This window comes from Ptychodera flava, chromosome 19 (genome assembly GCF_041260155.1).
Source record: "Ptychodera flava strain L36383 chromosome 19, AS_Pfla_20210202, whole genome shotgun sequence".
NCBI classification, from domain to species: domain Eukaryota; kingdom Metazoa; phylum Hemichordata; class Enteropneusta; family Ptychoderidae; genus Ptychodera; species Ptychodera flava.
The window spans coordinates 38,022,140-38,039,965 of NC_091946.1; the positions used below are offsets into that span (position 1 = coordinate 38,022,140).

General features: G+C 34.6%; 1 protein-coding gene across 2 annotated transcripts in view; it reads right to left on the reverse strand.

Moving 5' to 3' along the window:
* Nucleotides 1-7,003: 7,003 nt before the first annotated feature.
* Nucleotides 7,004-17,826, reverse strand: part of LOC139119457 (tripeptidyl-peptidase 2-like) — an 80,627-nt gene continuing 69,804 nt past the window's right edge. For both annotated transcript variants that reach the window (XM_070683279.1, XM_070683278.1), the window contains 6 exons: nt 15,777-15,925; nt 13,629-13,725; nt 12,094-12,224; nt 10,977-11,169; nt 10,182-10,304; nt 7,004-8,762 (listed from right to left, as the gene is read on the reverse strand). In XM_070683279.1, coding sequence (XP_070539380.1) covers nt 8,673-8,762; nt 10,182-10,304; nt 10,977-11,169; nt 12,094-12,224; nt 13,629-13,725; nt 15,777-15,925 — 783 coding nt within the window. In that variant the 3' untranslated portion in view covers nt 7,004-8,672. The remainder of the gene's footprint in view (nt 8,763-10,181; nt 10,305-10,976; nt 11,170-12,093; nt 12,225-13,628; nt 13,726-15,776; nt 15,926-17,826) is intronic.

Here is a 17,826-nt window from a genome sequence, read left to right on the forward strand (position 1 = left end):
TTACATCATTGATCTATTGCTGTAATTTAAGCAAATAGGAGAACAAATTTCAAAGCAGACTTCTGATGGCAAATGATTTGGTATATTTCAGTTGGTCCACCTAGAAAAATAAATTCTGATGTGTAACAAAAAAGCACACTAAAAGACAATGATTGTATACATCTAAGGCCCCCCCAAAAAAAGAAATGTTTCTGGTCAGGTCTTTCTTTAAAAAATGGGGCGGCGACGCGCATTTTATTTTATTTTTATTTTTATTTTTTTCCTTCAAGGGAGGGGGAGGGTCAGTTTTATAGTTTTATCAATATAGTCACATACGGTATATACTGTTCATGCAGTCACTGATCATGCCCCCCAAAGAATTTTCTCTTTCTCTTCAGCCATTTTGGTTTGGCGTCAGCCACGGCCGCCGGCCACAAACAGAAAAAAAAAGGGTGACGCGCTGTTGTTCAAGTGACGCGCGCACTGACCAGAAACATTTCTTTTTCTTTTTTGTCCTAAGACAACATTTTTTTGCACATAGTTTTGACTTTGAACAAAATGATAATTTTGTAAAAGTTGTTTTGGCGACGTTTAGCATTTTTAATGGTCATTGGTGATACAATACATACAGATATTGAACAGCGTTTAAGAGGCAATGCATGTCTTACCAATGGTTCAGAGATTCAATTATAAATCAGGAAACTTCAAGTACATTGTACAGGGTCTTTAGTAATCTCGGTGACTGACCAGAATTTTTCTATTTTTCTTATCAGTGGTTACGGGTCACTGATGAACCACAAGATCTTTTCAGAATGAGGTCAGCAGTTGATTTGCGTTCCAAGATTTGAAATTTTTTTTCCTGAGTTACAAACACAGTACTTTTCTTTAAAATTTTAGTCATTTAATTAATTTTTTTTTTGGGGGGGGGGAATCCAGTAAGGCTGCAAAACGTTTTTAATTTTGTACACCCCAACGATCTAATAGACAGTCCCTACTCATAACTCCACAGTTTGAAGATTTTTCATATCTAGATGGCGCCAAAAATTCTTAATGTAATTCATCTGCTTTGAATTTGACTGCAGATCTTTGTGAACGTTGGTTCGGAAATGACTGAGTGAAAACAAATTCATTTTTGAGACTTAATCAGTCATTGACTGTGATTGTCATCAAGTTTCTATAATCATCTTCAAATCCATGATACAAGACAATCTCTTGACTCTATCAAGTCTTGGTTTTCGTCTTATCAAAAGTGATGGAGATATTAGGGTGCTTAAAAAAATGAAAGTCATCTTGATGTTGTCTTTGTAAAATGTTGAGGAAATATTTTCATCACATGAAATTCAGTTTTGTCTGGTCTTGGATGTATTTACCAGACATCATGGTTCATGAGCAGAGAAAATGTTTTTATCTAATTTAATGACAACTTCATTTGTCACTTTGTTTATCCTAAACTGCATTTTCTTTGCCAAAACAAACAACGTTTCCACTTTTTCTGTTTTTCTTTTTCCATTCAAAATAACCTTTTTGAGACATTTATTTGTCTTGGTGAATGTCTTAAGGATATGTATATACATCCACCATTATCCATTTCAAAGTTAAAACTATTGTTCACATCTTGCATCAACCTTTGACACTATTCTACAGTTAGTTTCAATCTTACATTAGTTTTCATTGGACAATATTTTACAGTGTCAGGACAACATGAAGACCAGTATAGTTATTGACCAAACTGACAAAAAACTACTGAGGTTTTGTTCACAAATTGTAGAAAGAGGAATAGTCACTTCATCATCTTTGCCAAACTTTTCTGTCCAATTTACACAAGTACAGAAAAAGCTCAAATTATCCGCAATAACATTGCATTATGAGTTACGATCACAACAAGAGGGGGGAGTACAAACTGTGATAGAAATCCGTGTACTGTTACTATTCCTGAGTTGAGTTTCAGAATGTACAAATCTTGTAATACTAAAGGATTCTAATGATGACTATGGTTCTCATTACATATCTTTTACACATACATGAATCGCCATGGAAACAGAGACACATTTTCTGACGTCACTGATACCTGAGTACAAGTTTATCACAACATATTATATTAAAACAGTTGAAAATTACACAATTTTTCTTCGAAGAATTCCATTTTGTTTGTAAACTTTAAGATAATGGAAGCTAAGATTACAGCTACTACGCGTGGTTTGGTAAATAATACAATTACATTATATTTAGAACAGATATGTGGTATAGTTTGTTGCAGCATTTATGCAAGGCAAGTTGATACACATTTTGAAAGACAAAGCTCTAAATATGCAGAAAATTCAATGGCTAGAATACTAATTTGAGAATTTTTTTTCACAGCATACACAAAACCAATCTTGATTCAGGTCATGGAGTGTCATTTCCAGCAACTTCTGATTCTATTTTACAAGAAACTCTGCATTAGTTGAGCACAATAATGCAGTGTTGGAAATCACCATTGCAATCAGACACTTGCTCATATTGTTTTACAGCAGCATGTGCACTATAAAAACCAATAAATTAGTCAAAAACTCTGAGTTTTGTGTAACATAAATGATAATGTTGGAGAAGTTGATGGAAATGACTAATCGATCCTAAACAAATTCACCAACTTGAATCAAGTCTTCTATGGGTCAAAACATAAATTCAACACACGCTTCATGACCTGATGCATAACTTGTTGTGAGTTTCCGTCTTGTAGCATTTTATCCTTTCCAGTCATACTTGTCACTCCAAGTAAAGATTTGATACTGTCACCATGGTAATTTGTGAATTGTGGAAGTCAATCAAGCTGTAATATGAGTTAGTTAACATTGTAGGTTGAGAAACAAAAACAACCAAGATGTTCCTACACAATGCAAGTTGACACTCTATGCATGAAGTCAAATGTCTTGTGATTCAGATGCATCATTTGCTTAAAATTTGAGCAAAAAAATGGGATCTTTTCAATGAATTTTGTACTCTCACTCTGAGCAACTTGCTTTCCTGATGGGACAATTACAAAGCGGCAAATATCAAACCGGTCAAATCTTCTTCAATAACTGCTTATTATGAGTAAGTGTAGTGAGAACATGCATTGCATCAAAAAACCCATTTAATTACCTGTGTAATACCCTCATCTTGGTCATTAAAGTAGATCGTAATTCAGATTAGTGATAAACATCGTTTGATAAAATGCTACGAAGGACAGTATAAATTTATGGCAGTGCATTGTGTGAAGTTTAAAGGCCTACTCATGATGAGAGAAATGCTAAATACTTTGGACTCTCTTAAAATAAAGCAGAACTTTCTACTATGCATTTGAGTTTAATTTCCTCAATCAGGCTGATAAGTAAAGATGAACAACAAATACTGCTACAGTGATAGTGACTTCTCTGAATATTTGTCTGTGCTAAAACTTCTTTACCCATGATTCTGTTTGGTTTGGTCATTCTTTCAACTGACAGAAATTTTCCTTCCGGTATTATGGGCAAATATAACATTTGTATTTATTTATGTATCTGATCTCTTCTTTACAAGTTTCCATTGTTCTATAGACTTACAAATGAGGATGAAAAATCATTTAGATGAAGGTAAGTTAGAGTACAGCATTGAGAGTGCTTCACACGTCCTCTCTGATGTATTTCCCCAGATAAGCATCAATTGCTTTCTTGTGTTATCCGCGGCAGTAATGTGAAATGTACATTTTATATATTTTATTTTAATTGCCAAATAAATTCAATCAATCAATCAATCAACAATAACATAATACATAATAAAGTCGTGGGTTTGATTTATACTCATACAGATTGATAGAAATATCAAGGGCACCCTTTATATTTAGGATTTAAGACTGATGTATTGTTTAGTTTGTATGTCAAAAGCATTTTACTTTCAGATTAACAAACAAAATTTCAAGGAAAAAGCACTAATGGCTTTAAGAATGAACATTTGCATATTTCCAATGACCTTCTTGATAATTTGTTAACTGATAGAGACCCTTTGATTCCGTTTTCAACATTTTCTCACAAAGTTCATGCCAACCAAATCAGAAATTAGCTCATTCTATTTTTTCCTATGTATACAAGGGTAAGAACATTACTAACCTGCAAAATTTACCAACATTTTATATAGATATTGTTTTGTCAAAAGAGAGGATCAACTTTCATAACCCTTTGACCTTTGCACTTTCACCCTATTCCCAAGTATGCAGGTCCAGCTACTCTATTCAACATGATAGCATGTACCAACAAAATGATGTTATAGAATTAAGTAATGGTATTGGATGCAGTAAGGGGAGAACCATTTGAATTATAGGGGGAGGGAGGGAGCTGGTTTGGCAGCAATTTTTTTTCATCACCATGACAACAAATTTTTATTGTCAGTCCTGCATGAAATTATTTGTTCGCTGTGCAGCAAAGCTCATCTGCCATATCTTCTTTTCTGGAGCAATTACAAGGTCAAATAATTTTTTTCCTTTTTCACCTGCAGACAATTTTTCCCTCCAAAAACACAATGGTTCTCACCTTATTTAAAGATACAGTCAAAATATGAAGGTGCCATATTACAGAAATAGGGCAAAGATTTAGAATTTGAATTAATAAATCAGCTATGTTTTTTGATTCTCAAATATCAAGTCCATTGACTGCAAAAATGGAAATTTCTGTTCACTCACCATCTGATATGAACCACTATCAGATCTACCGCACCAACTAACTTCAACATTTGTCTTTTGCGCAGAATTAACAAATAATCTTTTCTCGGTCAAATGACATCTATGTCTACAAAAAAATTGCTGGAATAAGGAAAAGACTGAAGAAGCAACTGGTCACTGTGAACATGAACCTCTTCAACGCTTACAGGACCAGTGAAGCAATGGTTATGCTGAAGTATTTCTAATTATCTGTTTTGTGTTAATTGGCGTTAAAAAGATAACAGAACAAATTTCATCAGGTAACTCTCTGTACAACCTATTGATCTAAGATACGATACTGATTATATCGTTATTGAAACCAATCAACATATGCTGTAATTAGAGAATAAATATTTTCACTTGAAGTGAACCCTTGACAGTAGAGGGTTCACTCTTGAACAAGAGAAACTGTGAGGGCTTGGTTTGTAATACACCTGATCCAAACTCTCTCATCCGTTAATTCATGGTCAAGTGGTGTGCATAATTTTGACAATGGTACATGCAAAGAGCAAGTTACCAGTCAATAATTTCTGAAACTGTTAACGGGTTAACAGTTCACACAACTGTTCACTTGTGAAGTTTGAAAGAGCTGTTTACGCATGTACACATTCTAGAATGAGTAATGAAGATTGAAGTGTTGTCTGAGACCAAGACATCAAGACATAGCCGACAACCAAGGAACTTCTTGAATTTTGGCAAGGAAATTGGATGAGATGTGTTACAAAATGCAAATTTAATTGACGGCCAACATCCAGTTAATAAATTTATTTTTCCTCGGGTCTGAGTGTTGCCCAAAAGAGTCTGTTTCCCTCGGCCATTTTGGGGTGACTCACAGGCCTTTGACCAACAAACGCATGCAGTCACCCTCAAGACCTGTCAACATGTGTATAATATTCATTACAGTAGCGTTGGCCACTGTGAAACAAATCAGACTGTCAATGCACAAGACTAGCAATAGATGGAAAGGCTTCAACCCCTTCATTAAGAGTACATTTTGGTATAGCCCCATCATTTACCATTGAGCAACTGGACCTGTACACATTGAAATAGGCATGAAAGCGCTCATAAGTTTGAAAATAGGTACAATGTCTCTGCACACATCTTTTTCGACAACTTGTAAATAAGCTAGTACTGACATATGTGGTGGATGGATGGCAAGACACCCAAGAAAAATAATATTGCTGTATTATTTTTCTGATACAATATACATTTTCTTGGAAACTTTCTGTGGGAGTCTATGTAGTAAAAGAATTGTGAAATTACTGAGGCTAGATTTAGGGAATGGGTACAAAGGGTAGTACAGGGGTGGCACTGGGTCTTAAGTTGTACATGTTGTAGGGAAGCAGGCTGAGGGAAGGGACAGAATGGAATGTTTCACTTTGAGGTTAGGGTTCAAGTGTGAAAGGTTAAACCTTATTATAATATTGTAGCTTTGTCAATACCAATGACGTACCAATAGCAATGACGTTATCCCCCACCCTCCCCCCACAAATTCACTGGCATTTCTAAAGCTACAAAATAACAGTAATTATGTACCCCATCCCGGCCCATATGGACTTAAGCAAACTTTTCACTCCATAATGTAATCTGCTTCGCCTCGCACATTATTTCATGCAAAGTTTGCTTTCATCCATTATGGGCCGGTAGGGAATACATTATTAATATTAATGAAACCATTTGATGAGTTCAAAGTGACAAAATGACTCACAACTCTGCATAATACCGGAAAAGTCTGCTAACTGAAAGGCTTCATTAATAAACATATTCTGCAGTAAATCACTGAGTATTTGTTTCTTGTCTTCACAAAAAACATTGTCACATTTTCAGTTAGCACCACAAACATTACAAACTGAAAGAAACTACCTGTTCACAATGGCAACTTCAAATCTTTCAAATTTCAGAAGAAATGCAAAATTTTGTCTGCAGGTCATGAAATCAAAATTTTCAATTTGGAAAAACTTTGAATATACTTTTGAATAACTGAATTCAACAAAAACAATTATTTAACCTTTTAATTAAAAAACAAAAAACCTCCGCAATAATTAAAGTAGTTCACTCGAAAACGGATAAAGAATGTATACAACATCTGACTGAAGATGCCATTGGTATAGCTAGCTCTGTGGTCAGCTGCAGATAGACTTCATAGAATCTTCATCACTTTTGCCCCTATACTCTCCCTGACACATGAAGCAAAAATATTCCAGAAGCAAAATGAATAGATAATTGACGCAAAGAAAGGAAACCTATGAAGTGCAAAAGAAACAAGACTCAGAAATTTGAGATGAAAAAAAAAAAAAATAAAGAAAACAAAAACAAAATGACAAACAAAAAAAATTCAAATCAGAAGTGAGCATTTATTTCAAATAAGAAACATTATCCAACCATGAGCCTAAATGATTTCATACATCATCAATTACTTCTATGAATTATATGACCAACAGTTCATAAAGTGATCACCTTTTAGTCAACAGAATCTGAATCTGAATTTGAATCTGAATGCGGTTTGTGCAAGGACCATATGATTTTGTCATGTGACATGAAATGCATTGACCAGGATACCTGTGATATTGCTTCTTTGTAAAACCAAGGTGATCTTTGAATTTTATTATTTCCGGCCACTTTAACATACATTATATTCTATACTTGGTTTGAATTGCTGACAATGTAAACTTTGGCAGTCTGATTATCTTTGTCTAAATCAGTTAAAAGAAATTGATGCGGTAAAGATAGCATAAACTAATTCTTGATGTTAAGGCAGTCTGAAATCAAATATGACTGCTTGATATTATCATTGCATACAAATATTGTCCCGGGTAGCAAAAACTGTCACAAGCAATGAACCCATTTCATCATTTCATTTTAACATAATAATTTTTCAACACTTCTGTCAGTTTGTAACTGTTTATGGCAAGAGCACACAAATCTTAATTTACAGTAATTCTGTACACCACCCTGAGCTGGTCAAAAGGACTGCTTCTCATCAATTGAGTCATATGGTCTTACTTATTATTTCAGTCGATGATACCATCAAATTTGTATCATCATCAGCTGTGATTTTTTTCAGTTTCAGAAGTTCAGGAAGTGAAAGACATGTTAAAAATAAGTAACTATCTAGGAACTTAAATTCAGCCAGTGAAATGGGTTTATGCAAAATTTCATGTCCATGTGTTCAGATTGTGGATATTTATTTTACTGATTGCAGTGTTAGTCAACAAACCTATGCGCTAATTCAAGAATAATGAAAAGCTCAATCAAAGCACCTAAACATGTGAGAGAATCCGTTTTGTCCCAAGATGCACTGGCTGCAAGGCTTACTCTTGTGTTAAATCAACTGTATTTTATATAAATTGGTTCGAAACAAAATATTGACATTCCTACTTAATTGTGATTTCAAATTTCAATGGAAGGGACTAAAACAAAAAATATTACTTAAAGCAAATACTGATTAGTCACCTTATATATCAACATTTCACTGTAAGCTGAATCCTTTGAAGGCCATCCTAACATGAAATATAAAAATCTGTGTGCTGTATTTCATGCAAAGCCATTCAAAAAATTTGGCTGTTGTTACTTGCTTTTCAGCTCTGAACGTTGACCTTTGAACTTACAGTCTACTTTACAGGAAGTTTTATTCACACAATTTAAAACAAATACCATGAATGCAAAAAAATAAAACCGCACCATAAATAGTAAAAAGTAATAAAACAAGTCTATGCAAACTTATAAAAGAGAAAGCTGCTCATTGGAAGGTAAATTACAAATACATCTCTGAGTCAACTTACAGTCTACATTTTATTTTACTACATAGAATAATTCAACCTGCGTAGAGTAAATTACAACAATTTGCTCATCTGCTGAAGGGTCTACCACTGTCCACCTTCTAAGTCACACCCTTGTTCCTCCCTGCAATATAATGGGCTGTCCAACACACAATGCCACCATCACAACCACTGCACACTTCATGGGGTGGATAGGTTGGGGAGAGAGGGATCCTTTGCCATGTCTAGAAGGGCATGAAGTTAGCTGGGTATTTTGCTGGTAGTGAGTTTTCAAAGTGATGTACACAGTGATCCCAGCCTAGCTGTTGATACACCTGTGAAAGAAAATAGAATAACATTTAGAGTGACAAAACAGGGAAAATCCACCTTGGGGACAGATCTCGAACAACAATAAAGAAAAATAATTTCTGGTTCGCTGCTTGTGTGGATTCATTTTGAAGCCTGAGGAGTCAGTGAAATGTTGTCTTGTTGTGAAAATTAAAAATGTAATTTTTCTCAGTAGACTTATACAATTGGTATAGTTGCCATTTTGAATTTCAAATATCAGTAAATTTTGGTGATCAGATTTGTTTCTTATATTCCCAAAACATGTTTGCAATCATCGATTTTTATTCCTGATTATGGAAGAGAATGGTTCAGAGTTTCCTTCACTTTGAGCAAAAGTTTATCACTTTCTGTTTTGAGAGACGTGTTACCTTGTGCCTTGAAAGTGAAAGACTCAAACTTTTGCTCAAACTTTCCCAAATGAAACTTTCAACAATTTTCTTACTAAATCAACGATAAAAATCGGGGGTCACCATGCAAAGTTTGGAACTAACGAAACAAATTACCCATTATTTTGTTAAAGTTTCAATAGAGCCGTGTTGATCTTGACTAAATCTTGTGAATATTGTTGAGGGTAGCACACTGTAGATCAACTTTTTTAGTATGACATTAGCTTTCGGAGACAACAGTCTCCTTCATCAGATTATTTTGTGATATTTGAAATTCAAATTGGGTACCATTCCTGTGTGAACTCTATGGGGAATATTAAATTTTGGATTTTTGGAAAACTAAGACAATGAAAGTTTTTTCTCCAAAAGCTTTAAAATGAGCCCCCAAAAGTGATAGATCAGAAAAGAACAGCAGAATTTTGAGAGTCTGGCTATCTGTCCCCGAGAAGCATTCTACATTAAACTCTATTTCCAGTTAACAACATTTACCATACTTCAACATCAGTTCACTGGGACAGTAATGCAACATTACAGACACCAAGTATGGGCATTTGAAGTTGGTCATCTTCTTATCCTTTTAAAAGGGTAGCTGTTACTATTATCACCATCTGCAATGCTCAAGATCTGTACCCATCATCACAGATATTCATTATATCTTTCTGAACACAAAGCTAAAGCACTTATTAACTTTAGATTCTTTCATAAATAGAAATGCTAGCATAACATTGAAATCTAAAAATAGAAACTGAAAAAACATTTTATGCACTTGCATTCTTTCTTACAGATCCCTTAACTTGTGATTTGTACAGTTGTTATCTGAACATTGATATAATGAAAAGATCTGATTCATTATTCTTCCACTCATTGTTTCCATTTAAGCCTTTGTAAAAATTTTGCAAATAAATATGTCTTTTACACATTAGTGATGCGAGTTTCACACCATTTGAAATCAGCTTGTTGTCTATTTCCTGACAGGAGTAGATATTTCTACTTGTTGACAACTCCAGATGTCATACTTACTTCAATACACTTCCGTTCATACTCCTTGTTAGGTTTGTTATCTTCATTCAGTTTAATCAATCCCTTTAGAGCCCTACCAAAGTGTCTGTGAACCAGTGCATGTTTCACAGTAAATGCTAACACCTGAAATAAACATCAAGATGAGAGACAAAGTCAAGCAAATGAGTCTAGTTGATGATATGAGAATAGTAAACAGTGAATGTCTGGATATTTTCCCATCATAAACATACAGTGCAATTATTGATTGTGTATAATTAATTATGAGTCATTACTACAACATTTGCATGATATATTATTAAATTTGCATATTTATTATAATATTGGCATACTTATCATAACATTTACATATTTACCATCAGATTTTAACTGAATACTTAAATAATACTTATCAGTGCTCTTTGCATAAAATGAATACTGTTATATTAAGCTTCAAACATTAATATGACCAAAATAACTATGCCTTCATATTTTACCATTTGCTTCTAAGATGAGGATGAGTTGTGAGTCCTGTGGTATAGTGGAATGTTACATGAAAATAGACTAAAATACACTAAAAAAATCTCAAAATCTAGAAAATGTTAAATTTATTCACATTTGCTTTAATAAGCAATATTTATATTCACACATAAAAATTCAAAATTTTATTTTCGATGATTGCTATACCTGAGCCTAATACAAGGTTTTGTCAAACTGTAATCATATTATTTGGATAGAAATCTTAGAACACTGTACAATGACTTTATCAATTCCGATATCACAAGAAACTCTTCCAAATTACATTTCCTTCCATCCCACCTTTGTGTCAAGTGCATCGATCCATTTCAGCATCTCAGCAAAAGTGTCATCCATTTCCTTGGATACCATTTGTTCTGCTTCAGCAGTCAGCTCCGTGGTACCTTCTGTTCTAGCCATGAGTATCTGGTCAGCCAATGCAGCTCCCTTGATACGCAGCGCATCCAACATGGCTGCCTTTTGTTTATCCATTTCACTGTATTCAAAGACAGACGACATTTCTTATTGCAAGGTTGTCACTTATAGCACTCTGATTTTGCTGTTTCTACTTGGTTTTTTCCACTGAATGCATGTTACTTCAACACTTGTCCACGATCTTTCATTTGCATTTGTTTTTTGAGTGTAGGAATGATATCACTTGGCAAGGATCTATCTAAAAATATGCACTGCTAAGTTTGATATATCTTCCCTGTAAAGTTACAGGAGCATATTCTTGATGTCATACACATATTGTTCTGAGTGTGTTCCCATCTAAGTCACACCTTGCAAACCTTTCAATTTTAAATCAGTTTCTGACTTCCATTAAATAATTGTGGACATCTTTACACATTGCATTGATGACAGCTATAAAAGACTGAATTTTTCTGGTTTTCTGACATAACCAATGTTGTACTTTCTTGCTGATTAGCATAGATGTGTGAGGACAGACAAACAATGAAGTTGGCCCTTGACGTAGACTCAGGGACAGTGACAGAGGAAAGGGGCACAGAAGGGCAAGAAACGGGGAGAATGAGAGAGAAAGTGGGAGGAAGGAAAAGGGAAGTGGAGGGGGGAACGAGAAGAGGGAAAAAAGAGAGTGACAGATGATGCAATCTGGATTAAAGAAATAGATCTGATGATGAGATTGGGGTTGGAGAAGCAAATAGGAAACCGGAACTGAAGTTATGGCAGTAACAGGCAACAGTGTTTACAAATGGTTCTATCCAGAATAAAAACGATGCCTGGTGTTCTAGAGGCTCAAGACTCAGTACGTCCAGGAGATAACGTGATGGCTGTACAAACAAACCCACGTGTCCAAATGCATATTGGAAATACACATATTTCTATGCGCGTTTACATGGTGTTGTTTATACCATGGTACATTTGAATTCTTGGTCTAACCCATTGACTTGACACCTACACTTTGATAGTTGAAGCATCAGGTCTGGTATCCGTCTTCAAAGCCACATAGGTAGCTAGTTCCACTCTATCAATCAAAGACAGTACCTTATCAGCAGATGATACTACTTCATTCAACTGTTTGTTTCTCTCCTGTAAATTCAAAAAAACAATCACATTTTATAATGCCCATATTCACAGTATTTTCATCAGGGTGACACAATCAAAAATTAAATGCAATTTTTTAAACCTTTATGTCATGATTTGATTTTACATATATTGTTAATGGATGCTTGCCATTCTCCCAGAATATTTATTTTCTCACAAAAGCTTTCAACACCCACAGGCTGCTAATTCAAGTGATAAAGTCGCTATCTTTTCCAATGATTTTGGTTATTTTTGTTTCATGTGGGAATTTATTGATGCTGTTTTGCTCTAAGCATGCTGAAATATCAATAATCAGAGCTCTACTCACATCTCCCTCATGCACATAACCAGTAAATATATGCTGATGACATAATTTCTTGTAAGTTCAGTAAATTATATCATCCAAGCATTTATTGTTATATCTAGAAGCAGGAAGTAGAGATCTGACAACTGACAATTTAGCTGGACAACATAAAAAATTCAAAAATAACCAAAATGATTTAAACTGATGGCAACGTTTCCCCTTAAAGGAAGATGGATTCTGATTCTCGGAAGAAGATATAAACTGCTGGGACAGCATTTTTTCATGGCACCACAATCAATGTTTTGATTGTGGATGAATTCATATGTGAAAGCTTTCCAACATCAAATGTCATGATACTTCTAGATTCTTAGATTTGCTACTGTCGGCCCACCTGAAAAACTAAAGGTTTCTACTTATAAAAAGTTGCAGGGTACTGGCTTTTCCCAGTAATCATCACGGAAACAGTCAAATGTGTGAACTTTCTTCATATAACTAAACATTACCCAGTTAAAAGTGGCATTTTCAAATTATTCAGAGCAGATGCAAAATATACAAAATAATATCATACCAGTATATTGATGGCACAAATGCAGTGATCTGATTGGTCGAGACGCTAAAAGAACCGTGGTATATTGGCGATATACCACGGCTAGCATACACGCGGGCTCTCAGCTTGAGCAAACTTCCTTTTATGACATTCCACACCATAATTTCAATATACTGGTATGATATAATAGCAATAAATCACCCCAGCGACGGTATACCACTCAATTTTGACCAGTTCACTTCATATATGCACTTGCTATCGCTCGTGCATATATGTTGTGAACTGCTCAAAATCTCGTGGTACACCATCGCTGGGTGTGCTTTATTGCTTAAATATCAAACAACAATTTGTAGGTCTTCTGCAATACTTCTGATACAGAAATATGGTACTTCTGAAACTATAAATATTTTCAATTTAGTTTTCCTCCACATCAGTTTGCTGACTAACTACAAGGTTATTCTCTGTGACAATTTCAAAGCCATTGTTCTACTGGAAGAAATTTTGGATTTTTCCCCATGTTACCAGAATCACATGATATATTTCAATTAGCGTTCCATACCTTTGAGGTTTCCTTAGCATTGAGCCTTGCCAGATGAACCGGAAGATGATCAGGATACTTGTCACACAATTCATTGTACAGATCATCACCTTCCAACCTGCAAACAAAATTTATAATTTCACAAATTTGGTTTAGCTGATGGGTATAATATAGAATAAATACGATTGATTTGGCTTGAAAATCTCTCAACAGCTCCTCTCTGCTATCAGTGCAGAGGTCTGAAATTGCCGTTGGAAATAATATGGCTAAGCCAAAGTGTGGTGTCACAGAGGTTAAACTAAGGAGGTAAGTGTTGAGTTTGTGAATGCAAACTGACCCTTTTCTCACCAAAGAGTCACACTTCTGAAGAGCTTCCACAAAGGACTGAATTTTTTTCCACAAAAATATTAAAGCTAAGGCTAATGTTTTGTCTGGGCCATTTCTTTTGGTTTATGTGGCATTTTCAGTAAAAAATTTCAGCTTACAAGGATCTGCAAATCAAAGGATAGGTTATTGACTTCAGGAATTTGTACGTTACCAGCAATTTTTGCCAATGTATTAAGCACAAATAAGTAATTATCACAAACCTACTGACTCTTGTTACTTGCTTACAAACTTAATCTTGCTGTTTCCCTAACCAATTAAAAAGCTCACATGGGTGAAAACGTGGTCGTACTAAACTGGTTATACAATGGAAGGTGCCATTACATTGAAGGATCTTGGTATCTATGAATAATTTGCAACCATGGTGAACGACCGACTCGTAAAATATTTCAGTCACCAATTTAGCAAACCAGATGCTTTTCGCTGGGACATCTAATAGATTTACAACATTAATCAGACGTCCTTTATCCAAAGTCAATGATTTATCCTTCGTAAATTTACATACAGCTAGGTTTATACACTAGTTAATTAAAAACTGTGATGGGAAACTCTTACTACCTGCTGTGTGATTTACACACTAATTCACCTGTTGGCAGATTAATAATTTGATTCATTTAATTATAGCATGACAGGTTGCCATTAGTTGATATGAAATATGGTTTTGAAGGTGATACTTAAGACTTCAAATGTCATTTGTACCTAATGGGAAATTTTGAAACTTTTATTAAGTGGATATGTGAAAATTTTATTCGTGTTGAACAGCTGCATAGAGGCAAACTGCTCAGAGTATGGCACACACAAATGACAGCCACATTGTTTTAAAGGGAGGGTGTCATCAGAACTGTGCGTGTGCGATTTTCTTGTTTACAAACAATGTAATTCATGCATGATATCTAGATGCATCACGTCAACGTAGTTGCAACATATAAAGTTTATGATATTCATTGTTTACAAACATGTGTTAACTTTAATCAATCACCAACATACCCTACATACAGTGCTCACATCTGTCGTAGGGGGCCCTGGCAACCGTTGAGCAGAGTTCCGATGACACCTTCCCTTTAAAGGCAACACTTACAAATGACAGTTGTGAACTGCTCATGCTTTGCTCAGTGAATGTTTAAACTGTTTTACTACGGAGGAATAAACTTACGGTTTACTGAATAAAGTTTGGATTAGAGCGGCAAAAGACCTCAAATTTATCAACATTTGACATTCAAAATGCTCTGTGGCAAGTTGAGGCAGAGAATTCAAATTTTCAGTTTTTACAGAAACTGGTGAAAACAGTATTTTATCCACAGGTTGTAAAACAAGTTGATACAAGGGTTACACCAGAGTGTTTTGATTTCAATTTTAAGTGTAAAGACTCTCTCTTTAAGGTACATCTTGCTAAAAATGACTTAGCTACTTGTTATACACTTGTAAACATTTGATATTTTAGAGTTGGTACAAGAAATAAGTCAACAATGTTTGAAGTATAGTTTTGGTGAGTTGTCATGGCAGAAACTGTTTTTAAAAATGTGCTTTCAAACTTAAATTTTGAATCATAATCCTAAAAAAATTACATTATTAAATACCATACATAAATTCAACCAAAATTGTTTCAATAGATGGAGAAAAGTTTTGCAAAAAGACAATTTGTGAACTGGACATCACCTGAAATAACATTGCATAGAAAGCCATCGGTTCATCAAATCTAACACAGCTTTGTCCTAAACAGTGCATTGAGGCATTGTAAAGATTCATGATCCAAGATATGCTGAATTTTGCAGAGAAATCACTTACTTTGGAATCCAAGTGATTTTTAAATCTCTTAGAGCTTCATTAAATTCATCTTCCTTGTTCTTCTCCTTGTCTTTGTCACCCCCACTGCCTTTGTTTGAAGACTGCTTGTGAGGTCCCTGAGTCAAGGTGTACCTGAAGGGGTAGGTATCCTGCAAATGGAACAGCCATAGGCTATTATGGGTTAATTGTCCTTCAACAGGTGAATTCTCTATATTGGTGTTCACTGTTCTGAAACATCAAAGTGTATCAAAGATGGGTGCAGAAATGTAAAAACTGTGACTTTCTCAATTTTCACAATATTACAGAAGAGGGTACGATAAAATAATAAAAATTTACTGACAATAGAACTGGGACATTGTGAATTTTTACTCTAAGCCTGCTTCAAACAGACCCTAGGGTCTGTGTTCAAGGGCAGTAAAGTATTACAAACTAGATTTATTGTCATGCTGCGAAATTTTGAAGTGTGTATCAAATTGTTTTCCCTGTTTTTTAATGAAAAAGGAATATTCATTGATCCAATGTACAAAGTGAGATCAATCATGTATCATCGACAAAGACAGCAGAGACAAACGCTATTCTGTAGTCTCCAGAAATTCCTTAAATTTTAATATCTTTTTAAAATGGTTTGAATATTTGATGATTTCCACCATTACAATATGCTGAGCTAGATAAGAGAAGTTCAGATGTTCTCTGATGATACAAACAGCTGAAATATTAAAACATGTTTACACAAATTACAAACTTTGTGGGTAGTCAAACATTATTTGTGTGTGGTTTACAGTAGTTATAAATGTTTTTTGTACATCAAAGTTGCCAAGCAGTCAGTCCCTGACTAATTTTACCTGTAGGAATGAAGCATTGACTCAACATGATCAATGATGGAAGAAATATGTCACTACACTTTCATGTATATTGCACAATGGAATTTGGTTCCAAGAAAATTAATCAAACAGTACCAACATGTCTTTCCATATTATTACTGCAGTGATGCTGGACAAATTGCAGTAAGAAGGACATGAATATTCATGATGTGATAATTTCCTGGAAAACTTGCAAATCATCAAAGAGAGATCTTTGATTCCTTGCAAAACATCCTTGCTGTCTACCTACATGGTTGACCTTATAGCGATAGATTCACTAATTACAAATGAATTCTATGAAAGGTCATAGATTTAAATCTAACCCCTCTCACTTTATACCAGTCATTTCCAACATCATTTTGGAAAATCACGTTTTTGCTATGTTAGCTTTAAATGCATTGTAAACAAGAGCATTTTATTTTTTGTCATCGGACACAGACAATGGCGGACAACTTAAAGTGCCTGAACACATCAACAATTGCACAAAGCTAGGCAAACAGATGGTCAGACATTATCTCCCTCTTGAATACTATTTCACTTCTTTGGCCATGATAACTACGTTCCAGGAGTTAAAAACCAGAATTTTAAAATTTGGCATAAAATTTCAATGAGAAAGCTTCAAACCATTCTTTTCCATGATAGAAGATAAAAATTTAGGGTCACAGCCCAAAGTCTGGGATATTGAGAAACAAATGACCTAATATTTACAGATACTTGAAATTCAAAATGGCCACTATCCTACATTAGCTCCAGGGGAAAAATTACATTTTCTATTTTCGCAAAAGCAAGATATGAAAACTTCACATAATCAACAGGCTTAAAAATGAATCTAAATAAACAGAAGAATAGAAATAACAAATATTGTGAAATCTAGCATTCTGAATCTTTCCCAGTCATACATCTATCTTCTATTAACACCTGTCTGCAGGAATAATGGAAATAAAAAAAACGCTGATTCAGCAGTTTTACTGATCATCAACCAGATACACCATCTATGTAAGCACAATCTAAGTGCTGTGATCTTGGTCAATTATTATGGATTATTTTCATATCTTTCAGGTAGAACTAGAAAGCATAAGTAAACAGACTACATTCTTTCAATCTTCTCCATTTCAAGATCTGAAAATGAGATAACTTTCAGAAAGGAATAATTTATAGTGATGATCATTTCTGCTCACAGACATTTTTTA